At 49.4% G+C, this 26,488-nt stretch overlaps 1 protein-coding gene across 1 annotated transcript in view; it reads left to right on the top strand.

Annotated features, from left to right (window-relative positions):
* Positions 1-26,488, top strand: part of LOC119973296 (phosphatidylinositol 4-phosphate 3-kinase C2 domain-containing subunit gamma-like) — a 307,465-nt gene that overhangs the window by 145,372 nt on the left and 135,605 nt on the right. Inside the window, 3 exon segments of the mRNA XM_038811105.1 lie at positions 674-749; positions 12,068-12,201; positions 22,572-22,763. Coding sequence (XP_038667033.1) covers positions 674-749; positions 12,068-12,201; positions 22,572-22,763 — 402 coding nt within the window.

The raw sequence follows: 26,488 nt of genomic DNA, 5'->3' as shown, positions 1-26,488 counted from the left end.
GTGGTGTTTGCTTCGTATCTGGAAAGAGTCCACACTTGAGAGCAACTACATATATCATGGAATCATAAAGCACAGGAGGAGGGAATTCAGCCCATCAGGTTCATGCAAGCTCTTTGAAAGAGTTAATCAATGAGTCCAATCCTGCCCTGCTGATTTCCCCAGAGCCTGGCTGCATTTCCCTTTTCATATAAAGATTCAATTCTGTCTTGAACTATTGTTATTGTTGGGGTAGCTTCCACCAATAGTAAGGAGGAGATATTTTCAGTGCTGCTCCTGCTTGTCGCAATAACCGCCAGAACTGCCTTGTGTAAACAGGATTTCTGGCTGAAAGACAACTTCAGGGAGGGAGCCGTTTTTAGAAAATTCCTTGGCAGAAGCAACAAAAAGGTGAAGACTCCAGGAGAAATTCAGAGAGGCTGCACTTCAGATCAAAGCCTCGAGGCGTGAGTCAGAGACCCATACTACTCTCTGACTCATTTTCCTTTCTAGCAAGGCAGCGTTCCTCGCCGAATTTGTCCTTTGTGGCTGATCAGAAGTCACTGTAACCGGTGAATGGTCTAAGTAGAGGCAGTGTAGAATGGCTCCACTTCAAAGTCTGCATGCAAGAATAAAATGTGGTTGTCATTTAATGAGTGCAATTAGTAAAAGTGACATATTCTTCATTTTGAAACAGAGCGTTGGTCCAAAGTTCAAAGCTATTGTGTCTTGTCCCAGCTAACACCAACCAAGCAGACAGCTTGATCCTGCAGGTGAGCAATGTTGCACTTGAGTTATGCAATAAATACAATAAAAGAACAAGTTGGCACAATGCCAGATAAAATAATGCAACCTGTTGCCAGGCTACTAAAGTCAAAAAGGGCTATGTCATAATGGTGTCATTAAAGCTTCCTTTGTATTTTCTAGAATGATTGCACTTAAGAGGAGGGGACAGGGTACAAGTGTACATAAATGATTAAATAAAATTTATAATTTATTTGGGTTTTCTGAAAACTTTGAATTGTCTAAAATGCTTCCGGCAATGTTTAGCTGATCAACCATCAGTTTTATGAGTGAGAAGTCACATCTTTATGTGCCCAACGATGAGGTAATTTAATATTATACTGGCATAACAATTCATTACCATCTATCTATGAGGGAACCAAATAATGAATGCAAGATTATTTACAGTACCCAAATGTTCTGCACATTGTAGAATGTACTGTACATCGATTTCCAGAAGGCATTTGATAAGGTGCCAAATCAAAGGGTATTGTGAAAATGCAAGCTCATGGTGTAGGGGGTACATATTGTTATGGATAGAAGATCTGGCTGGCTGACAGGAAACAGAGAGTAGGAATAAATGGTAATTAGGTCATTTGGACATTTTGAATTCTCCCTCTGTGTACCCGAACAGGCGGCAGAATGTGGCGACTAGGGGCTTTTCACTGTAACTTCATTACAGTGTTAATGTAAGCCTACTTGTGACAATAAAGATTATTATTATGGGTCATTTTCTGGTTGGCAAGATGAATGGTTATTGAGTGGTGTGCCACAGGGATCAGTGCGGGGGCCTCAATTTTTTAACAATTCCTGTAAATGACTTGGATGAAGGCATGGATGCTAAATTTGTTGATGACACAAAGAGAGGTAGAAAAGTAAGTTGTGAAGAGGACATAAAGAGGCTATAAATGGAGGTTGAGTGAGGGGGGGGGGGCAAAGATATGAATAATGTGAAATTGACCATTTTGGCAGGCAGAATAAAAAAGAAGCTTGTTTAAAAAAATGAAAGATTTCAGTGCTCAGAGATGCAGAGGGGTATGGGTGCTGTGGTGCATACATCCCAAAGATTAGTATGCAGGTATAACACGTAACTAGAAAAGCTAATCGAATGTCAAATTGTGAGGGGGATTGAATACAAAAATAGAGAGATTATGCTGCAGTTGTACAGGGCATTGATGAGGCCACACCTGGAGCATTGTGTCAAATATTGGAATCTTTATTTAAGGAAGGATGTAAAGCAATGGAAGCAGTTCACTGGACTGATACCTGGAATGGGCAGGTTGTCTTATAAGAAACGTTTGGACGGGCTAGGCTTGTATCCACTGAAGTTTATAGGATTTTTCCACCTTGAAACATGGCCCATGCGATTCACAATGCCTTGGAGATAGGCTGTGTGAGGACATGAGCCTAAGATATCTCTGATAACTTACAGGTAAGGTCAGCCTTCCAGGATCTTGGAAAGAGAAAGCAGCTAGTGTGTCTCTCTGCTTCATGCTCAGGGTTGAAAAGACCAAATTCATGAGGGATTAAAACAAGGTGGAAAACTAATTTATCTTGCGCTGCAGGAAAAACCTCTGAGTAAAAAAACCTTGCTGTGAAAGACAGTCCTGAGATTAAATGTTCCCAGGCTAAGAAATAAAAAGAACAGAATTAAATCCTCAGGAGATATGCATCATCTTGGGCTAAATCCAGGAGAACTGAGAGACTACTTAAAGTGCAGTGTGAAGTATATCTGTAAAATTGTTTTACGGTTGTGTTAAATGGAAAAGGGGAATATTCTGTTTTGTGGCTTAAAGTATAAGTTGTCTCCAAAGATTGAGTTTAGTCAATAGTGCTTTTAGTCATTTGCTGCAGTAAAAGTTTGAAAACATGAACTCTTGTGTAATCCTTTCAGCTATGGACTGGAAGTTTGAATCTCTTTTTAAAAGTTATCTGTCTCTAAGGGAATCATTTGGCTTTCATTAACAGGTGGATTGAGTTTAAGAGCCGCGAGGTTTTGTTGCAGCTTTATATAAAACCCTGGTTCGATCACACTTGAAATATTGTGTCCAGTTATGGTCGCCTCATTATAGGAAGGATGTGGATGCTTTGGAGAGGGTGCAGAGGAGATTTACCAGGATGCTGCCTGGACTGGAGGGCATGTCTTATGAAGAAAGATTGAGAGAGCTAGGGCTTTTCTCACTGGAGCGAAGAAGGAAGAGAGGTGACTTCATAGAGGTATACAAGGTGATGAGAGGCATGGATAGAATGGATATCCAGAGATTTTTAACCCAGGGCAGAAATGGCTGTCATGAGGGGACATCATTTTAAGTTGATTGGAGGAAGGTACAGAGGAGATGTCAGGGATAGGTTCTTTACACAGCGAGTGGTGGGTGCGTGGAATGCGCTGCCAGCAGAGATGGTGGAGTCAGAGTCATTAGGGACATTTAAGCGACTCTTGGACAGGCACATGGACAGCAGTAAATTGAAGGAGTGTAAGTTAGGTTGAACTTAGATTAGGATAAATGGTTGGCACAACATCGTGGGCCAAAGGGCCTGTATTGTGCTGTACTGATCTATGTTCTATAACAATTGTCCACCAACTGTAAAGTTCAGGGATGATGCGGCAAGATGGCACAGTGGTTAGCACTGCTGCCTCACGGTATCAGGGGCCCGGGTTCAATTCCGGCATTGGATGATTGTCTGTGTGGAGTTTGGATTTTCTCCCTGTATCTGTGTGGGTTTCCTCTGAGTGCTCCGGTTTCCTCCCACAGTCCAAAGATGTACAGGTTAGGTGGATTGGCCATGCTAAATTGTCCCTTAGTGCCCAAGGATAGTAGGCTAGATGGGGTAGGGCGGGGAGTGGGCTTAGGTAGGGTGCCCTTTGGCGGGTTGGTGAAAACTTGATGGGCTGAATGGCCTCCTTCTACACTGTAGGGGTTCCGTGAATATAGGGAAATTGGGCGAAATACCCAAGGGTAGATTGCACCCATGGAAAACATACTCAGCAGGGAGTTGTTGCCCACTCAAATGACAAGGCAGATTGACAAGAATATAAGTATTATTCTAGTGCCTTGGCCTCAAGAAAGATTGAACAGTTTTGTGGCCAGGGACCAAAATAAATCAATTAGGGAGCAGATGAAATGCCCAACACAAACCTTAATGAAGTCAATCAGGCAGGAGAAAATGTGGACATTTCTGTAGTTCATTTCTATTCAGCTGAAGACGCCATCCTTTATTCCTGTTTGCAAAACAAATCAAGTTCTTGGCTAAGTTCCCAACATTTGGTGAGCTATAGTAAGCAGAAGAAAACTTTTCAATAAATAGGCATTTTTGTTTTGATTTATCGAGAGAAAACATCTCACTGATCGGATTTTAAATATTGTAATATGGAGACATGTTTCTTATCCGACCAATTGTGTGAGATTGGTATGAAAGTAGTTTTAGATGGACCCACATCCTATGGTTGATAACGCAGTGGTGTGGAGGATGAATGGGAGTGATGAATCGGAACAAATGCTACATTGATATTCCACAGGAAGAGGAAGAGTACATATTTATTTTTTATGAAGTATCCAAGTTGCATGGAAAGATTACAGGTGGACTCTTGATCCTTCGCCTGCGGCATGTTTGGTAGCGAGAGAAGCATTTAATCAGGAGGGAGAATGGCTGTTTGGGATCCCATCAGCTCCACATTTCCATCTCAATTAAGTGCATGATGGGAAGGCCCCATCATTAATTGAGGCCCTTAAATGGACAATTAATGCCTACTTAAGGGCTCTATCCCTCTGGCATATTTTTTTTTTTTTTTTTTTTTTTTTTTTTTTTTTTTTTTTTTAAATAATTTTTATTGAAAGAGTTTTTCCATACAAACATTTACCCCTACTAATTTTTAAATTATTTACAACACAATCCCTCTAGGCAAATGTCCCTCCCTCGCCCGCCCTCTCGCGCGCACCCGTCCTCCCCCCCCCCCCCCCCCCCCAGGCAACCTTAACAAACAAGGCAGCCTACAGTTTCAGACATGAGCAGCGAGCAGACTTGCCCGCGTTACAGTCGTGCATGTCCCCCCACGACCCTTGCTGCCCCCCCCCTCCCCCCCCCTCCCTCCCCCCCCCCTCCCCCCCCTCCCCCCCTCCCCCCCTCCCCCCCCCCCCCCCCCCCCCCCGGGTTGCTGCTGCTACGACCCCGAACGTCTATCTCTGATCTAAAAAGTCAAGGAAAGGTTGCCACCGCCTGGAGAATCCCTGTACCGACCCTCTCAGGGCAAATTTGATCCTTTCTAGCTGAATATAGCTAGCCATATCGTTAATCCAAGTTTCAACGCTTGGAGGCCTCGCGTCCTTCCATTGAATTAATATCCTTCGTCGAGCCACTAGGGATGCAAAGGCCAGTATTCCGGCCTCCCTAGCCTCCTGTACCCCCGGTTCTACCCCGACCCCAAAGATCGCAAGCCCCCATCCTGGTTTGACCCTGGACCCCACCACCTTCGACACCGTCCTTGCCACCCCCTTCCAGAACCCTTCCAGCACCGGACATGCCCAGAACATATGCACATGGTTCGCTGGGCTTCCCAGACATCTGACACACCTGTCCTCACCCCCAAAGAACCGGCTCATCCTTGTCCCCGTCATGTGAGCTCTATGCAGCACCTTAAATTGAATGAGGCTCAGCCTCGCACACGAGGAGGAAGAATTGACCTTCTCCAGTGCATCCGCCCACGTCCCGTCTTCTATCTGCTCTCCCAGCTCCCCTTCCCACTTGGCTTTCAGCTCCTCCCCTGATGCTTCTTCCGCCTCCTGCATTATCTTGTAGATGTCTGATATCTTCCCCCCTCCGACCCAGACCCCCGAGAGCACCCTATCACTCGCCCCCTTACTGGGGAGCAGGGGGAACCCCTCCACCTGCCGTCTAGCAAATGCCTTCACTTGTAAATATCTGAACATGTTTCCCGGGGGGAGCTCAAACTTCTCCTCCAGCCCTCCCAGGCTCGCAAACCTCCCCTCTATAAACAGGTCCTTCAGCTGCCGTATGCCCACCCTGTACCAGCTCTGAAATCCCCCGTCGATGTTCCCCGGGATGAATCTATGGTTCCCTCTTATTGGCGCCGCCAACAGACCTCCCATTTCCCCCCTATGTCGCCTCCACTGCCCCCATATCTTGAGGGTGGCCGCCACCACCGGGCTCGTGGTGTACCTCGTGGGGGGGAGCGGCCATGGTGCCGTTACTAGGGCCCCCAGGCTTGTGTTGCCACAGGACGCCCTCTCCATTCGTTTCCAAGCTGCCCCCTCCCCTTCCATCATCCACTTGCGCACCATTGACACATTTGCCGCCCAGTAGTACCCCGAAAGATTGGGTAGTGCCAGCCCTCCACTGTCCCTACTCCGCTCCAAAAAGACCCTCCTCACCCTTGGGGTGCCATGCGCCCACACGTAGCTCATGATGCTACTCGTCACCTTTTTGAAGAAGGCCCTAGGGAGGAAGATGGGCAAGCACTGAAATAAAAACAAGAACCTTGGGAGGACCGTCATTTTGATTGACTGCACCCTCCCCGCCAGCGACAACGGTACCATGTCCCACCTCTTAAATTCCTCCTCCATCTGTTCCACCAGCCTGGAAAAGTTCAACTTGTGGAGGGTCCCCCAGTTCCTTGCCACCTGCACCCCTAAGTACCTAAAGCTCTTTCCTGCTCGCTTGAAGGGGAGTCTCCCAATACCCTCTCCCTGGTCCCCCGGGTGTATCACAAAAACCTCGCTTTTGCCCAAATTTAGTTTGTACCCCGAAAAGTCCCCAAACTCTGCTAATAGTTCCATTATCTCCGGCATTCCCCCTTCTGGGTCTGCCACGTACAGCAGTAGATCATCCGCATACAGCGATACTCGATGTTCCTCCCCTCCCCTAGTCAGTCCTCTCCACCCCCCTGAACCCCTCAGTGCCATCGCCAACGGTTCAATCGCCAGTGCGAAAAGTAGGGGGGATAGGGGACATCCCTGCCTGGTCCCTCGGTGGAGCCCGAAATACTCCGACCTCCTCCCGTTTGTCACTACACTCGCCGTCGGGGCCGAGTAGAGCAGCTTCACCCACTTAATAAAGCCTTCCCCAAACCCAAACCGTTCCAACGTCTCCCACAGGTACTCCCACTCCACCCTATCGAATGCCTTCTCCGCGTCCAGCGCTACCACTATCTCAGCCTCCCCCTCCACTGCCGGCATCATAATTACATTCAGCAATCTCCGCACGTTCGTGTTGAGCTGCCGCCCCTTCACGAACCCCGTCTGGTCCTCATGGATTACCCCTGGCACACAATCCTCTATTCTAGCTGCCAGGATCTTTGCCAGCAACTTGGCATCCACGTTCAGAAGCGAGATAGGCCTGTAGGACCCGCACTGCACGGGGTCTTTATCCCGCTTCAATATCAGGGAGATCAGAGCCTGCGACATTGTCGGGGGCAGAACCCCCCCCTCTCGCGCCTCATTAAAGGCTCGTACCAGTACCGGTCCCACCAAGTCCACATTTTTCTTATAGAATTCCACCGGGAACCCATCTGGCCCCGGCGCCTTCCCCGCCTGCATCTGACCTATTCCCTTGACTAGCTCCTCTAGCCCTATTGGCGCCCCCAGCCCTTCTACCAGCCCCTCCTGGACCCTTGGGAACCTCAATTTGTTTAGGAAGTCCTCCATTCCCCCTCTCCTCGTCGGCGGCTCAGACCGATACAACTCCTTGTAAAAATCCCTGAAGACCCCGTTCACTTCTTGCCCCTTCTGCACTACCTTCCCGCCCCTCTCCTTCACTCCCCCAATCTCCCTAGCCGCATCTCGTTTGCGAAGCTGGTGTGCCAGCATCCTGCTCGCCTTTTCCCCATACTCATAAACCGCGCCCTGTGCCCTTCTCCACTGCGTCTCTGCCTTCCTGGTGGTCAGCAGGTCGAACTTGACCTGCAGGCTGCGCCGTTCTCCCAGCAGCCCCTCCTCTGGTGCCTCCGCATATCTCCTATCCACTTCCAATAGCTCCCCCACCAGCCTCTCCCTCTCCTGCCTCTCCTTTCTTTCTCTGTGCGCCCTTATGGAGATCAGCTCTCCCCTGATCACTGCCTTCAGGGCCTCCCAGACCATCCCCACCTGCACCTCACCCGTGTCATTCAAGTCCAGATAGCTCTCAATGCTCTTCCGGACCCTTTTACACACCTCGTCGTCCGCTAACAGCCCCGCATCCAGCCGCCACAACGGGCGCTGGTCCCTCGCCTCCCCCATTTCCACATCCACCCAATGTGGTGCATGATCAGAGATCGCAATGGCCGAGTACTCAGCTTCCCGTACCCTCGGGATCAGCCCCCTGCTCAACACGAAGAAATCGATTCTGGAGTACACTCTATGGACGTGGGAGAAAAAGGAATACTCCCTCGCCCTCGGCCTACCAAACCTCCATGGGTCTACTCCTCCCATCTGCTCCATGTACCCCCTCAGCACTTCTGCCGCTGCCGGCCTCCTATTGGTCCTTGAGCTCGATCTGTCTAGCCCGGGGTCCAGCACTGTGTTAAAGTCCCCCCCCATGATCAAGCCCCCTGCCTCCAGTCCCGGAATGAGGCCCAATAGGCGCCTCATAAAACCCGCGTCATCCCAGTTCGGGGCATATACGTTGACCATCACCACTTTCTCCCCCTGCAGCTTACCCTTCACCATCACATACCTACCCTCCTTATCCGCCACCACCTCCTCCGCCACGAACGACACCCTCTTTCCCACCAGAATCGCCACCCCCCGGTTCTTTGCGTCCAATCCAGAGTGGAACACCTGTCCCACCCACCCCCTTCTCAGGCGAACCTGGTCCACTACCTTCAAATGGGTCTCCTGTAACATTGCTACATCAGCCTTCAGTCCCTTCAGGTGTGAGAATACCCTTGATCTCTTGACCGGCCCATTCAACCCCCTCACGTTCCAAGTGATCAGCCGGGTCGCGGGACGACCCGCCCCCCTCCCCTGCCGATTAGCCATGTCCTGTTCCCTGCTCGCCCCGGGTCGACCCTCCCCTTCTGACCCGCTCCCCATGGCGATGTCCCCCTCCCCCCACCTCTCCAGTCCTCCACTTCTCGTTTCTGGTCTTTTCAGCAGCAACCCGGTGTCCCTCCCTAACCCCCCTCCCCCCCCAGGCTAGGACCCCTCCTAGCCGCGATGTACCCTCCATTGTACTCCCGTAAGTCAGCTGGTTCACGCTGACCCGGCTGCTCCTGCCACACTCCGACTCCCCCCGGCTCGGGGGGGGGGCCTCCCCCCCCTTGCCACTCCTCCCTGGCCCCGCTCCAGCACGGGAAAGGTCGCCATTGCTAGCCACGCCCCGCACTCCTCCCCTCCCCCCCTCCTCTGCCCCGCGCGCGGGAAAACAGAGGAAAGCCCGCGCTTTCGCCCTGCCACACCCCACCCCGCCATCTTCAGTTCCACCCCCGTCCCCGTCCATGCCTGTAAAAGAACCCCCCCTAGGGGCCCATATCCCCGATCTGCTCTCCCCCCCCCGTCCCGCCTCCCCAACTTAACATTATAAATAACAGATAAATAACAAATAACAATGTACTTAACAGTCGCCCTCTACCAAACAGCATAAATAACCATAAATAACCATGAATAACCACAATAACAATAACTAAGGGAAGTTGGCAAAGGGGGAAAAAACATCAGAAGAAAAACCACAGCAAGAGTTCAAAATCCAAACAAAGAATTCAGCTGAAAGTACCCGAGCGGCTACGGCCGCCAAGTATCCCCTGGGTCTAATTCGAGTCCAGTTTCTCTTCCTGCACAAAGGCCCACGCCTCCTCTGGGGACTCAAAATAGTGGTGTTGGTTCCTGTAGGTGACCCACAAGCGCGCTGGCTGCAGCATTCCGAACCTGATCCGTTTTGCATGTAGCACCGCCTTCGTCCGGTTGTACCGGGCCCGCCGCTTTGCCACCTCCGCACTCCAGTCCTGGTAGACCCTCACTGTCGAATTCTCCCACTTGCTGCTCCTTTCCCTCTTGGCCCACTCCAGCACTCTTTCACGGTCGCTGAGTCGCTGGAACCGCACCAGCACCGCCCTCGGGGGCTCATTTGCTCTTGGCCTCCTAGCCATGACCCTGTAGGCCTCTTCCAGCTCCAGGGGCGAAGGGACGGCCCCTGCCCCCATCAGGGAGCTCAGCATTTCTGCTACATATCCCGGGAGGTCTGACCCCTCCAGGCCTTCTGCCAGGCCCAAGATCCTCAGGTTCTTCCGCCTCATTCGGGTATCCAGCTCCTCAAAACGGCTCTGCCATTTCAGGTGGAGTGCCTCGTGCACCTCTACCTTTCCCACGAGGACCGTGGCCTCCTCCTCCCTCGCAGTCATCTCCTGTTGCAGCTCCCGAATCGACGCCTCTTGGGTCGCCTGGGCTCCCATCAGCCTGGTGGTCGTCGCATTCATTGACTCCAAGAGCTCCATTTTCAGCTCCGTAAAGAAGCGCAGGAGAGCGGCCTGCTGCTCCTCCGCCCATTTCCTCCATTCCTCGGGTGCACCACCGGCCGCCATTTTGGTCTTCTTCCCCCGCTTTTTTTTGGGAGCTGCTGTTGCTCTTTTTACCACCCCACTCCGGGTACCGACCATAAAGTTGGTCTGGTTCTCTTCAGGGAGCCTTCCCCCACCGGGATTTGTCCTTACAGCGCCGTTGGGGCCCTCCAATCGGCCCGAAAACACCTTTGTAGCAGGAGCAGCCAAACGTGCGACTTAGCTGGTCATAGCCGCAACCGGAAGTCCCCCCTGGCATATTAACCGACAGGGGATGGGGAACCGCCGTGCTTGGAGTATGTAACAAACCATCTGTGGGGTCTCTCATTCAAAGGCATTCAGTGCCAGGATCGAGGGACCTGGCATTGGAAAGGAGAGCTGCTGAAATTCTCCCCGTGCCTTAGCCATGCTCCCCACCCCTCCCCTGTCATTCACCTCTTCCGCGTCACCGACCTCCTGCCAGAATTTACATCTGGGATCCATGATGATTCATGGCCTCGAGTGGGTGTCATATCAGCAGCAGCCAACTCCTCCCCAGTGGTGCTGCTGTTCAGTGCAGGGAGATGACCTCTGAATAGCTGGCGGTTCTTGGCAGAGAGAACTTCTACCTCCAGAGTCGTTGACCCACCCTGGGAAGGCTAGTCACTGGCTAGTCAAGTGTCTGAGTGGATAAAGATGTGGCAGGCCTTAGCAGAAAGGAATGACTTAGCCGGGACTATCATCACCTCCACACAATTCCACCTTCCATCACCTTCTCTGTAGCCTTTTAAACTGAGAAGGTTAATAGTGGATTTAGCAGAAGGATACGAAATGACGAAAAACATAGACAGGGTACTCACGGGTAGATTGTTTTCATTGACTGGTGAATCAAATAAAAGTGTTCTCCACGTATTGTCTTTCAATTTTATGGGTGGCACGGTAGCACATTGTTTAGCACAGTTGCTTTACAGCTCCAGGGTCTCAGGTTCGATTCCCGGCTTGGGTCACTGTCTGTCCGGAGTTTGCACTTTCTCCCCGTGTCTGCGTGGGTTTCCTCCGGGTGCTCCGGTTTCCTCCCACAGTCCAATGATATGCAGCTTAGGTGGATTGGCCATGATAAATTGCCCTTAGTGTCCAAAAAGGTTAGGTTGGGTTACGGGAATAGGGTGGAGGTGTGGCCTTAGGTAGGGTGCTCTTTCCAAGGGCCCGTGCAGACTCGATGGGCCGAATGGCCTACTTCTGCACTGTAAATTGTATGACCTATGATCTATGATCAATGACCTATGTTTGCAATCTTAGGTAAAGCCTGAGACTGGGGAAGATTAGACAGGATATTTTAACATGCACAGTTGCCAGACTGTGGAATGAATGATGTGAAGCTGACCACAGCATTAATTATGGTACCGAATGACAATTTAAAGCAGAATTCAGAGTAGAGGGGAAGCATAAAAATGTGATTAGTCTGGAGGATAAGGAGCAAGTGAAAGAAGCTAAACAATCAGCCCCTAATAAGATCCTAAATGCATATTAGGGAAGAAGGCAAATGGCCATCTCCTGATCTTTCATTTCTTCATTTCTATAATCCTGTAATCTGTGGGAATTATAAATAAAATTTGCATTTCTATAGCATCTGATACCTGACAAAACATCTTAATGTGCTTCATGCAATGGATTACTTGGAAATGAACTATTATGTGCAGTTTAGCACATTTAAATGTGTATTTGGTTGCTCCCTATTATTGATTACAGCAATATAATGTCAATGAATTTCAAGACTATTTCTTGTCAGTATGGTAAAGTATATGTCCAGAATACTAAATGCAACTCATATCATTTTAAATGCAGATAGATTTCCCGACCTCTCTCCTGGTCAGGTATGTGCGACCCGCTCCTGCAGTCAACCACTCGTGTTTCGCTGATATAGATGAAGTGTCCAGAAAACAGATTACCAACATACAGCAGAAACATTCTCTGCTTCTGTAAGTACTTTGCGTGTGTGAGAAGCATCTCGTTGGCCATGTCGTTGGAAATTGATTCTCATATGTCTCATTCCAGGGCATGATGCTCTTTCCTTCAAAGATCAGCCATAGACTGAAAAACCTCCCTCTATGCTCTGTGATTCAATAGATATTCACATCGCTTAATAAAGTCTATGTAATTTCTGTCTGTCTGTGTGTGTTCATCTTCGGCAAAATTAATAGAATTGTGTTTGAAAATGTGGCTGACTCTGTATGGGGTGCAGTAGAGATAGATTGTATAGATTTTCAGAAGGTATTCAATTTGGCATCGCACAGGAAGCCTGTTTGGTAAGAAAGATTGAGCAAAGAATTCACATCTGTAGCTCCCAGCAGTAGGAGATGGGGGGGTTCCAATACTAGTCTCTATCTGTGTGACCTGTCCAGTAGAACATAGAACATAGAACAGTACAGCACAGAACAGGCCCTTCGGCCCTCAATGTTGTGCCGAGCCATGATCACCCTACTCAAACCCACGTATCCACCCTATTCCCGTAACCCAACAACCCCCCCCCCCCCACCCCTTAACCTTACTTTTTAGGACACTACGGGCAATTTAGCATGGCCAATCCACCTAACCTGCACATCTTTGGACTGTGGGAGGAAACCGGAGCACCCGTAGGAAACCCACACACACACGGGGAGGACGTGCAGACTCCGCACAGACAGTGACCCAGCCGGGAATCGAACCTGGGACCCTGGAGCTGTGAAGCATTTATGCTAACCGCCATGCTACCATGTTGCCAAGGATATGAATGCAGCAAGAAGGGTTCTGCTGGATTGTATTTAAGGGGTCAGGCATCCTGATTGCAGATAAATTGTGCTTTTGGAGTGTTTTCCATTGCTGTGTCACAAGGTATTCTGGAGTGTTTTTATAGGTGTTTTTGTTGAGTTCCGGCATTTGCTGGAGACTGCAGCCACAGCCTTGCAGGGGTGGCAGAGGAATAGGTGAGCTGGGCACGCAAAGCCGACAACAGGTAAGGAGGCAGCAGCTGCAGTGCCACTGGCTCTGTGCCATAGCGGGGAGATAGAGCCAAGGATGTAGAGTGGGCAACCTCAACAACATGCCTCCATCCACGTTAGAGCTCCTCGATAGTGTCAGTAAGCTGCCTGCCAGGCTAGCCAATGCATCCAGCATCTCGCTGTCCATGCCCATTCAGACTCTTTGCCCCTCTCGGTTGGTGTGAAGGAGGGATGCTCTGTAGAAGTATCAGGTTCCAATAACAGACGATCAGGGACGAACAACAGTTTATATTTATCGACAGTAACTGAACAGCTCTTGCATACTGCGTATATGCCAGTACTCCAGAATTCCCGCGTTCCCGACAGGTGACCCCTTTTGTCCACGATCCCAACAGCCACGTGAACATTTTCCTCATTTACTTTGGGACAGCCGGGTAGTACTGAGGTGTAAAAATGTCGGAGAACAGTCACAAAGTGGAAACTAATTGCTCATATAAAATTAAACAGGGCTCACAACATGTAACTATTTACAATGTGCAAAGTATTGATTGAGCTACTGCAGCTGGCGCATTGCCCATCATATCTGCTTTTCCTCTCCCACCCCTCCTCTCCCACCAGTTTGAAACAAAGTCCATTGGTAGATTAGTTCATCACATAGTCCTTGAACTTTGGACTGGGTTGGCTCAGGCATCTTGAGCGTGTGATTGTACCAATTAGCCGTATTTTAGATGCCCTCAGGTTGCTGTCGTGAATGGCATCAGGTATCCTTTTGGAGTACCCTGAGGCTGCAGAGTCTGCTTCATTCATCTCTGGAGGGGCTTCTATTTCCATTGGTGTGGAGGGTTTGGACTGCAGGCTGGATGTAGGGGCATGTTGGTTGATGGTGGTGGTTCAGATATCTACAGTAGGTGGCACTAGTTTTATATGTACTGAGCACGGTCTGAGGAGGCCACATAGCGGTTTAGCTGTAGGGCATAGCCGTGTGTCACTACCAATTTGTAACGGCAACTTTTGGTCTGGATCTTGATCTTTTGACCAGGGCCGGGATTCTCCCCTACCGGGCGGGGGGTCCGGTGGGATGGAGTGGCGTGAACCACTCCGGTGTCGGGCCACCGCACCTTTAGGGGCCAAGCCCTCACATTGAGGAGCTAGGCCCACGCTGGAGTGGTTGGTGAACGACCTTTGGCGCCACGCCAGCCGGGGCCGAAAAGACTTCGCCGGCCGCCATATGTCCGTGCATGCGCCGGAGTGTCAGCGGCTGCTGACGCCATCCCGACGCATGCGCAGGGGAGGGGGTCTCTTCCGCCTCCGCCATGGTGAAGACCATGCAGAAGAAAAAGAGTTCCCCCACGGCACAAGCCCGCCCGCCGATCGGTGGCCCCGATCGCGGGCCAGGCCACCGTGGGGGCACCCCCCTTGGTCAGATCGCCCCGCGCCCCTCCCAGGACCCCGGCGCCTGCCCGCGCCGCCAATCCCGCCGGTCAGGTAGGTGTTTTGATTCCCGCCGCCGGGAGAGGCTTGTCAGCGGTGGGACTTCGGCCCATCGTGGGCCGGAGAATCGCTGCAGGGGGCTTGGCACGGTGCGATTCCCGCCCCCGCCAAATCTCGGGTGGCGGAGAATTCGGGACACAGCGGGGGCGGGATTGACGCCGGCCCCGGGCGATTCTCCGACCCGGCCGGGGGGGGGGTCGGAGAATCCCGCCCCAGGTTCTAGATGACAAAGTGCGAGCATTTTGGCTGTAGTACATCGCCGCTTCATAAGGACACTACTGACGTTGGTTTCGACCTTTGGTTGCAAGAAGGACTTGGCAATGGGAATTGTGGTCCTGATGTGCCTCGAGTACATGCGCTGCACAGACAATGGCAGACTCAGTCCAGGCATATTTCACAGGCTAACGAGTGCAGCATAGATTGCATCTGTGTGATCTCCGGAATCAGCCAAGTAGGTGCTTGGCTGAACCCACCGCCCTTTCTGCCAGGCCATTGGATGATGGATATGGTGGATTGCTCATGATATTATCAAAGTCGCATGCATGTGCAAAGTCCCTGAATCTCTGGAAACGAACTGACATGCGTTGTCTGTCATTATGCACTGTGGAATGTCATGTGTGGCTAAATGCTTCTTAGCTCTTCATATTGCTCTTCATGCCTGGTAGGTAATCCATTTCAAAACAACCAGAGTACAAGTCAACAAGGACCAAGTGCTGCTTAACACTCCATTCGAAAATACCCGCCGCCATGAACTACCATCGGAGATCCGGGACCTCATGCAGTGGATCCCTAGTTTGATGCAGCTTAAGTGCATTGCATGGTGCACACCTGGATACTTCTCTCTCCGTGTCCGCATATATTGATGGTCAGTATAGGGATTTCATTTCCCTGGTTGTCTCCAACCCTGGGTGGCCTTGGTGGGGTTGCTGGGTGTCGTACCTCTGCAGACAGATGGGATGATGAATCTCTGACCACGCTGTATCAGCCCGTCTTGCACAGCTAATGCTCTCACATAGAGAAGAATGTGTGGAGCTCGTGGGGAAGCACCTTTGAGGACTCGGGCCAGCCTTTCATAATGACTTTGTGGATTTACCCCATTAAGTTCCTTGATGTGATTAGAGTGACAATCTGTATGGTCATGCTGTCAATGTCCTACACATGATCTACCTGGTCAGTGGTGGGTAGGAAGGCTCTGGAAAGAGCATTAGCAAGGTACCACGCTTGTATACAGCACTGAGGTTGGTGTGCTCAGCTTGAGCATCATGCCCTGTAGTTGTGCAGATGAAGCGTGAAGAGGCTTTTTAAGAGTAGTGATGAGTGGCTGATGATCGGTTCAATGCTTACAGTACGACCATATATGAAATCATGGAATTTCTGACAAGCAAAGACGAGGATAAGGAGCACCTGCTCAATTTGGGCTTAACAAGTCTCAATGTCAGTGAGGATCCTTGATGCGAATGCTATCAGTCTGCCATTCTGGATGCAGACTGCACCAAGTCTTTGCTGGGAGACATCTGCTGATAAGGGTACAGGAGCTCAAACTATTGTCACACTGGAAGAGCTGAGAGGGCACTGCTTGTACTTGTTAAACACAACAGTATGGTTTTCTTGCCAACACCATTTGGCATCTTGGTGGAGGAGCTGACGAAAAGGTCCAGTGAGCTCACTACAGCAAGGGATCAACTTGGAAAGATAACTCTCCTTACCAAGGATGCACTGAAAGGTGTGCTTGTACTCGGGAATGGCCATCAGTCACATGGCCATTGTCTTGGCTGGATCTGGATCTGGCTTCACATCATCACCTGTGAGTAAGTGACCAACACAGGAAGCCTGGTTGACCCTTAATCTGCATTTAGCAGTCTTAAGCTTTAACTGTAGGGTCCTGATTCTATCGAGGGCTAAATAAAAACATGCATCTGTTCTTTCACCGTCCCGGCTCAACCAGGATGTCAGCGATGATGCTTTTGCAGAGTTGTCCTGCAAAGAGTTGCTCCATGGCACCATGGGAAGCCCTCACTGCAAGTGAAGATCTCATACTGCCTGCGGAGAACATGCTATCTGCCTACTGGAGACATAAATATAGTGAGTTTTGAGGATTCTTCATCCAAGGTGCATTACTCAGTTGAACTGGGTCAATACAGATCCTGACCATGCCATCGTTCTTTACTGCAGCCACCATCCCCGAGACCCATTCTGTGGCCTCGCCAATGGAGGAGGCTAAGACACCCAGTGTTGTTATGCAGACCAGCTCCTCAATTACTTTCTGCTTCATCTCAGAGCACAGACCGAGACTGGTACGGAGTCTCCTGGCCTCATTTGATATATTACAGCTTGCTTCCCAATGACGGTGCAGTTGAAAAGGTCTTTATATTCCATAATTTCTGGGGCCTGGTGTTGCAGTGTTGTACATCTGGACCAAGTGGATTGACCCCCGTGTGATGCTGTCCATTACACTTTGCCCCTGTGTTAATCTTAAAACTTTTAGTTTTGCCTTGCTGCAGGCAATGTTTAATGTGTTGAAAATCGTACCCTGCTCCGTAATGATATTGATGCTCTCACTGGTTTAGCACTCGGCTAAATCGCTGGCTTTTAAAGCAGACCAAGGCAGGCCAGTAGCGCGGGTTCAATTCCCATACCAGCCTCCCCGAACAGGCGCCGGAATGTGGCGACTAGGGGCGTTTTACAGTAACTTCATTTGAAGCCGACTTGTGACAATAAACGATTTTCATTTCATTTTTACAGTAAAATGTTTTTGGAGGCTCCACACCTCAGTTAGTCTGATTACACTCCAATTAATTTACCCTGCTCGTGCTCCGGAACCTGAAGAATTGACCGGCTGTGATGTGTCTTCTCACATGGGCAGGCTGCTGTGGCTTGGCTCTGCAGCATAATTCTATTTGCCACACTTATTACAGCATTTGCCAAACACCAAACATGTGGTTCTGTTCTGTGTGTGATAGCTGCCACAGTTGGAACAGGGCGAAAAACTCTTTTCCCCGCCTCAACTCTTTGATGCTTCTCCCATCTGCTTGTTCAGCGAACAGATGCTGATGGCAGATTCCAAGGTGAAACCTTCCTCGCAAAGAAACTGTTTGCGGACAGCATCACTACAGACCCACACATAATGCGATCTCTCACTAACTCATTGGTGAGTGTGCCAAATGCGCATTTCTTTGCTCACATTTTTAAAGTCACAGCGTATGACTAAAACTCTTAAAGCTTTTGATTGGTTGTATTGAATACATGCCTATCCAGTATGAAGTTCTTTACTGGCATGCATTGTGCTCAAACTTTTTCAGTAATATTTCGGGATCCTCCCGTTTGAAAAACAAAGGGCTTGTATTTCTTAAGCACCTCGGACCTGCTAAATTTAGGAGAGTGTGTGCCTTTACCTTCTTTGGTTTGACTGATAGGCTAGCACCACAGTAGATACGTCACTTTAAAAAAAATCTCATCCAGTTGTGTGAGACTTTTTCACCAAGCATGAGCTGGTCGATGCGGCAAAGTCTTGTGTCATTCTGCCAAATCCTGATGCCATGAAGAAGTATTAAGTCCCAGTAACTGGAGACCAGGGACGAACAACAGTATATATTTATTGACAGTAGCTGAGCAACTCTTACACGCTCCATCTCTGCCCGATCTCCAGGAGAACACCTCATGGACATGACCTATTTTGTCCACAGTCCAAACATCCACATGACCATAGAACTATAAAATCCCTACAGTCCAGAAGGAGGCTATTTGGCCTATTGAGTCTGCACCAACCCTCTGAAAGGGCATCCTACCTCGGCCCACTCCCCTGTCCTATCCCTGTAAACCTATCAACCTGCACAACCTTGGACACTAAGGGGCAATTTATCATGGCCAATCCACCTAAGCTGCACATGTTTGGACTGTGGGAGGGAACTGGAGCACCTGGAGGAAACCCATGCAGACGTGGGGAGAATGTACAAACTCCACACAGTCACCCAAGGCAAGAATTGAAGCTGGGTCCCTGATGTGTGAGGCAGCAGTGCTAACCACTTAGCATAGGTAAAGGGTTGGTGACCTAATAAGAAAGAGTGGGCCTAAATGGATCATTATCAGATTGGTAAGATATAATGGGCGTGATTCTCCGCACCCCACGCCGGGTGGGAGAATTGCGGGAGGGCCGGGCGAACCATGCCACGCCGCCCTGGCACCCCCCGCGATTCTCCCATCCTCCCCCCACAAAATGGCGTGTCGCGTTTTGCGACAGGCCGCTCGGAGAATCGCCGCTCGCCGTTTCTCACGGCGACCGGCGATTCTCCGGCCCGGATGGGCCGCGCGGCCTGCCGAACCCGACTGGTTCACGCCGGCGCCAACCACACCTGGTCGCTGCCGGCATGAACAGCGCGCGACCGGTGAGTGTGGGGCCTGTGGGGGGCGGAGGGAGGATCGAGCACCACGGGCGTGCTCAGCAGATGTCTGGCCCGCGATCGGTGCCCACCGATCATCGGGCCGGCGTCTCTAAAAGACGCACTCTTTTCCCTCCGCCGCCCTGCAAGATCAAGCCGCCATGTCTTGCGGGGCAGCAGAGGGGAAGCCGGCCAACCTGCACATGCGCGGCTGACGTCACTTCTGCGCCGCCACCCGCATCATTCCCGGCGCGCCGCTTTGACGCAAGCGTCAAGGCCCGGTGCGCGGAATTCATGCGCCGCCGCACCTAGCCCCCCGAGGGGGAGAATAGGGGGCGAGGAGTGAAACACTCTGGGTTTCACTCCGGCGTCGGCTATTTGTCTCCCGTTGGGAGAATTCCGCCCAGTGAGTGGAGTGCCACAGAGATCAATGCTAGGGCCTCAACTATTGACAATCTACACCAATGACTTGGTTGAAGGGACCAAATGTATGGTGGCTAAATTTGCTGAGGGCACAAAACTAGATAGGGGAATCACCGGTAAAGAGAGCATAAAGGAGACCACAAAGGAATAAAGGTAGGTTATATAAATGGCCTAAAAATTGGCAGATGGAGTGTAACATGGGAAAATGTCCACTTTTGGAAGGAGGAATAGAAAAGCAGCAGATTATTTAATTATAGAGAAATAGCAGAACACTGCGGCACAGATCTGGATGGCCTGACACATGAATCACAAAACGTTAGAATGCAGGATCACAGCAAGTGATTAGGAAGGCAAATGGAATGTTGCTGTTTACTGCAAAGGGAATGATTATCTAAGTAGGGAGGCTTTGCTACAGTTGTTCAGGGTATTGGTGGCACAGCATTTGGAGAATTGTATACAGTTTTGGTCTCCACATTTAATAAATGATATAATAGCATTAGAGGCTGCAACTCGACTGATTGCTGGGTATGAAGAGGTTGTCCTATGAGCAAAGGTTGGCCAGGCTGGGTCTGAACCTATTGGAGTTTAGAAGATTGAGGGGTGATCTTATTGAACATATAAGATCCTGAGGGAACATGACAAGGTGGATGCTGACAGAATGTTTCCCCATGTGAGAAAGACTAGAACAAGGGGGCACGGTTTAAAAATAATGAGTCTCCCATTTAAGATAGAGATTAGGAGATTTTCTTTTCCCGGCTTGGGTCACTGTCTGTGCGGAGTCTGTACGTTCTTCCCATGTCTGTGTGGGTTTTCTCTGGGTGCTGCAGTTTCCAGCCACAAGTCCCAAAAGGCGTGCTTGTTAGGTGAATTGGACATTCTGAATTTTGCATCAATGTGCCCGAACAGGCGTCGGCGTGTGGCGACTAAGGGATTTTCACAGTGGCTTCATTGCAGTATTAATGTAGGCCGACTTGTGACAATAATAAAGATTATTATTATTGTCCGTCTGCGCAATTCTCTTGCCCAGGGGGCAGTGGAGTCTCGGCTGTTGAATATTTTTAAGATTAGGTTAGATAGATGTGACAAGTGAGTCAAAGGATGTGGGGATGGTGAGGGAAGCAGAGGCCACAGTCAGATCAGTCTTATCAAATGGTAGAACAGGCTCAAGAGGCTGGATGGCTTCTTACTCCTGCAAATTTGTTTATTCATACCGAATGAATTACCAAAAAGGAGCTGACCCCAACTGCTCTGTTGATCAATTCGCTGCATGTTGTGGTAATGAAACATGAGAATAGCAAGATCCATGGTTTGTCTTAAATTGGCTGCTCTGTTGCAGTGAGAATTGAGGTGGTTGCATTAGCCTAAGTACCCTGACTTATGGGGGAGAGACTCCAGTCAGAATTTTAGTTTTGTGATGTTGTGCTGCTGGAAGGCTTGTTGCTTTTTCTCCTTTCTAACATGGTGTTTTGTATTGTGTTGTACTGTATAGTATAGTGTTATCTCACCCTCGCCTACCTGACTGAGAACAGTGCACAGGATGCAGATTAATCCTGATTCATAGCACAGTACATTAATTCGCTGAGAGATTAAATGCTTTGAATTCTAATTTCATAACAGGTTAAAATGTTTGAGGTGTTTTGTTCTTTCCGTTTTTGAATTAATATCATTATGTTTCAAGATTAATGAAACAGTCCCTGCTTGTACGACCCTACCCAGAACAGTGGGCAGGATTCTCCGAACCCCCGCCGGGCCGGAGAATTGCCGGGGGGGGGGGCGGTGTGAATCCCGCCCCGCCGCCTCAACGCTGGCTGCCAGATTCTCCGCCGCCAGTTTTTCGGCGGACCCGGGAATCACGTTGCGCCGGTCGGGGGCTGTTGGCAGTGGCCCCCCCCGCCGATTCTCCGCTCCGCGATGGGCCGAGTGGCCGCCCGTTTTCGGCCAGTCCCACCGGTGTAAATCAAACAAGGTCCTTACCGGCGGGACCTGGCTCTGTGGGCGGCCTGCGGAGTCCTCGGGGAGGAGACGCAGAGGAATCTGGCCCAGGGAAATGCCATGGCCGGCGCGGAGAAGAACCCCCCTGCGCATGCACTGGGATTAAGCCAGAACATGCTGGCGGTCCCGTGCATGCGCCAACTCGGTGGCCTTTTGGCGCCGGTTGTGGCGGCACCAACCCCGGCAGCACCGGCCTAGCCCCTGACAGTGCAGAGGATTCCGCACCTTCCGGGCGGCCCGATGCTGGAGTGGTTCACGCCACTCCTCGGCGCAGGTACGGCCCACCCCGCCGGATAGCGGAGAATGCCGGCCAGTGTTTCTGAACACAATTCATCTCTCTGATCAGGATTGGAATCCATAGAATTACTACAGTGCAGCAGGAGACCATTCGGCCCATCAGGTCTGCACCGAGCATCTGAAAGAACACCCTACCTAGGCCCAATCCCTCATCCATAACCCCACCTAACCTACACGTCTTTGAACAATAGGGAGTAATTTAACATGACCAATCCATCTAACCTGCACATCTTTGGACTGTGGGAGGAAACCGGAGCACCCGGAGGAAACCCACGCAGACTCGGCAAGAACGTGCAAACTCCACACACTCAGTCACCCAAGGTCGGAATTAAACCTGAGTCCCTAGCACTGTGAGGCAGCAGCGCTAGCCAATGTGCCACTGTGCTGCCCTCACTTTCCACTTGCTTTCTAACATTATTAAAAGGCAATGCTTAAATCCTCCACGAGAAATTTTCGATCAAATGCCCAATGGGTGGAATACCTCAGACACACAAGCGCTTTATCAATTTGAGCTTGTCTTGGTAATTCTCATCTAGGATGATGGAGATTTGAAGAGCAGAAATCTAAAAGACAGCTAACTGCTCACAGAGAGAGGCTGGCCCCAGATTAGGGCTGAACTACATTATCAGAGAAAGCTTTAACTTGTGTCATGTCTGACTTAATATTTTCAGTCTGGGGAAAATATTCCAATTCTGGAATGCTGGTATCATCCATTGTGACAGCACGTGTAAGGTTTTGAGAAGTTGCATCACAACAATTTCACTTCTGTTCTATTGGGGGTTTTTGTTGCAGGATTGGTAAGGAAGAAAGAAACTTGCTGTGGACCAAACGTTCTTTCTGTAACAGCTCAAACTGTTTCCTTCCTCTCTTACTGGGCAGTGCACCCAGCTGGTGTTCGGGTTCTCTGCCTGAGATTCACGCAGTTCTCTGGAGGTGGAACCTCTCAGCCAACCCTTTAGAGTTACTGGGACTATTGCTTTCAAGGTAAGTCTTGACTTATCTCCAAGTGATTTTCCTCCCGCTTATCTCAAAATGTTAAGGAAGTATTTGTTTAAAGCTAATGGTTGCTGCAGGCTGTCTTTCATCAGTTTTATACTTGTAGTACACCTTCTATTTTACAGTATTACACACTTAGTGTTGGGAGTAGGAGATACAGTGAGTGATAATGCTGTCTTTTTACCTTGGGCCTTCTAAAAGCAGATGGGACAGAAGTCTATTTTCTCTGTCATAAAATATTGTTGAGAAAAATATCTTCGCATTGTGTCATGTCACATAGGCATAATTCAACAGCGTAAGTCTGCCCACAATCTCACAATTGTAGTCATGAATGTACCAGGACGGCTATTGTAGGAAATAGAAGTGTTAGATTGGCACAGTGCTGTGGTGAAGTTAGTATTGAGAAATAGATGAAGCATTCTGAGCGAGCTGAAACTTGGTGCATCCTTTGACAGCAAACATTTCTAACCCAGGTTAGAACAAATTAAAGCAAAATACTGCGGGTGCGAGAAATCTGAAATAAAAACAGAGAATGCCAGAGAAACTTGGCAGGTTTACCAGCATCTGTGGAAAGAGAAAAAAAAGTTGACGTTTTGAGTCCATACAACTGTGAGCCGATAGAGGCAGCCCTACCTCTCTTCAGCTCTGAAGAAGAGCCATATGGACTTGAAACATTAACTCTGTGTCTCTCTCCACAGATGCAGCCAGACCTTCTGTGTATTTCCAAAATTCTCTGTCTGAACCCAGGTTAGTTCATTTGGGAGCTGAATCTTAGAAAACATCAGTGAATCTGTGAAGGAGCTGTTTTTATGATGTTCTCACCTTTCCATCTCTGGGACTGAAAGCACTAAATATGGATTTGGTGTTTTATACACCTCGGACATTCATAATTCATATGAATGGATTCTTTTAATTAGCTGCCTTTGCCTATTTGTTTCAAAGTGTAATGATTTTGAATTAATGATATCTGTGTGGTAAATTATTAGGCATATTCGATCAACTGGTGTGTCTTACGAACCTTTACGGAACAATTCACAACCCCATAATTCCAACCATCTGTGCATATTTTTTTCAAACTTGAGTTTCAGTTTTGTAGACGTCAGGGCCTGACTGAAGTATGAGTCCTAAATCAGAGAACAGAGGGGTGTTCATATCAGCAATTTGAGATGAAAGTGAATTGATGGGAACTTTGTTTCAAGCTTTGCACATGGGCCTTTCTCGGTACATAGCCACCTAAGGCAGTCATTCATCCCCTCGAGCCTCTTCCAGCATCCATTTAGATTGTCGCTGACCGGTGTTTTAGGTCTATCAACCCACTTTGGTTCCATAGGCCTGCATACCATTACCTAATGAAAACCCTCAATCTCAGTTTTGAAAATTTCAATTGATGGTCCTGCCCCCAACACCAACCCCTCCAGCCTCAACAGCTTTTTGGAGCTGAATTCAAGCGAAGAATTGCTTTCTGACTTCATCCCTGAATAGCCAGTTCTGACTTTGAGGTACTGCACCCTTATTTTGGACATTCCCACAAGAAGAAATAGTTTCTCTCTATCTAACCTACTCTTTGGGGGCGATTCTCCAAGCCCCGCGCTGGGCCGGAGAATCACCAGAACCACGCCACGACGCCCCGACACCGGCGCGAGATTCATCGAGGTGCGGAGAATCGGCACCATTTGCGACGGCGCATTTGGCGTGGCGCCGGCCGCTGGAATCAGCACCAAGAAGCAGGCCAATCCGATGGGGTCTGGCCCGCGATCGGGGCCCACCGATCGGCGGGCCAGCCTCTCCCCCCCGCACCTACTTCCTGGCGCGGCCGGCCCCTGAACACCGACCCCATGTTGGGTCGGGGCGGGCGCGTAAGAAGTTCCCCACGCATGCGCAGGATAGCGCGGCCCGCTGGCCCAACTGCGTATGCGCGGGTTGGCGCGGCGCCCATTTGGTGCCGCGTAAGGAGGCTGGAGCGGCGTGAACTACTCCAGCATCATGCTGGCCCCCTCTGGGGGCCAGAATAGCTCATACCCGGGCTCTGACGACGCGAACACTTGGCCTCCATATCGGAGAATCGCCCCTGTTATTCATTGTAAACACCTCAGTTAGATCTCTCTATAATCCAAATTCAAGGGAATACAACCTCGTCTACGTAACCTGTTTTCATCATTTGGCCCTCTTAATTTGGTTTAATGTAATATGTACTTAGGCTAGCCATGAAGACAAAAGACTTGCATCAGGCTGCTGTGGAATTTTTATTTTCATGAATTTTCAAGCTGTTTTTGACAGGATAATATACCGTTACCAGCAGTTGCAGACACTAGAGCGTATGTTAGTGGGAGGAAGATTTGATAGGCAGTCTCACAGCACTGTGATTACAGGATAAACTGATAACATCTTTCAACATTTCCCTGGTAATGGAACTATAAGAAGCCAGTCACCACAGGCTAATCAATTTGAAACAATGTTCTGTCAGCAAGGCCTGTTCCCTACTCTGCCCTCCTGTTGTCCACAATTTGGGAGAAAAGAAAACTGGCTCGGCAAATGGATTTGTAAACACACCACAAAATGTCAAACAGTTTGGGGTTTAACACTTGGCAGGCACAACCTAATTCATTTTTCTCAGGCCTCATTGCACCAACGCCACCTGCTTCAAGGGGACTGAATCTTGCCAGTTTCTGGGGTGTGATGCGGAGGAAGGAAAAGCTATGTTGGCACTTCATGAAATGTTGCATGGAGACAAGATGACTTATTCTTGAAACTGGGTGGGGGGGGGGGAAAGCGTGCTTTGGTGAGTGATAAAATGTGAGGCAAAAAAAAAAATCGACAAGTGCAGTATGCCAGAGAGGTTTATGCTATTGGCCAAAATCTTTCAGAATAAATCTCTAAGTAAATAGCTATTGCAATGTACAGGCTCAATGCCTTGATTCTGACAGAAGTGTAGTCAAGCTATTTGTTCATTTGTGCCACGACGCTTGTTCATGGAAATTAGCACAGAAAATAATTTTCTCTGCTCTTGGCTTCAGCCTTCTTAGCTGCTGTTCAGGAGTAATTTCTGCAGATTCACAGGAGGTAGATGCAAACAAAATGTGAGTGCCGAATCCCAAGTCAGCTTAACAAAAGGCAAAATTCAGAAGTAGCACCATGGCAATGATAAGGGGCGTTTTCAAGCCCTGATCGGGTGTGTTAATGAAGAGTTGGAAGGTGCCACGAGAATACAAAAAATATGCTCAGCATTAAGTATACAGCATTCAAATAAGGAACGCTTGACATGGGAGTGAGTCAGTATGGTGTGATTCAGTCACATCTGGGAAGCTGAGAATGAGCTGTGCAATCAGGGCCATAGGAACCTCAGGGATAATTAGCCATCCAAACTGTGCTGCCAGTAACCATGAACTTATATTTAACAATACTGTTTTAAACACTCACAAGTATAAAATGCTTCCCCATTCACTCCACTACCAAGGAGAGTATCAGAAGCCCTCTTACAAACTACACTCAAAAAGAGAACCAGCAACAGGCACAAGAAAGGCAGTTATTAGTTGCCAAATGCATTATCATTTGGTGATATAGAATTTACAGTGCAAAAGGAGGCCATTCAGCCCATCAAGTCTGCCCCGGCTTATTGAAAGAGCACCCTACCCAAGGGCCACATCTCCACCCTATCCCCATAACCCAGTAACCCCACCCAACACTAAGGGCAATTTTGGACATTAAGGGCAATT

This window comes from Scyliorhinus canicula, chromosome 11, assembly GCF_902713615.1.
Source record: "Scyliorhinus canicula chromosome 11, sScyCan1.1, whole genome shotgun sequence".
NCBI lineage: Eukaryota > Metazoa > Chordata > Chondrichthyes > Carcharhiniformes > Scyliorhinidae > Scyliorhinus > Scyliorhinus canicula.
The sequence above is the reverse complement of the archived record's forward strand: the minus strand, read 5'-3'. Positions and strand labels throughout refer to the sequence as shown.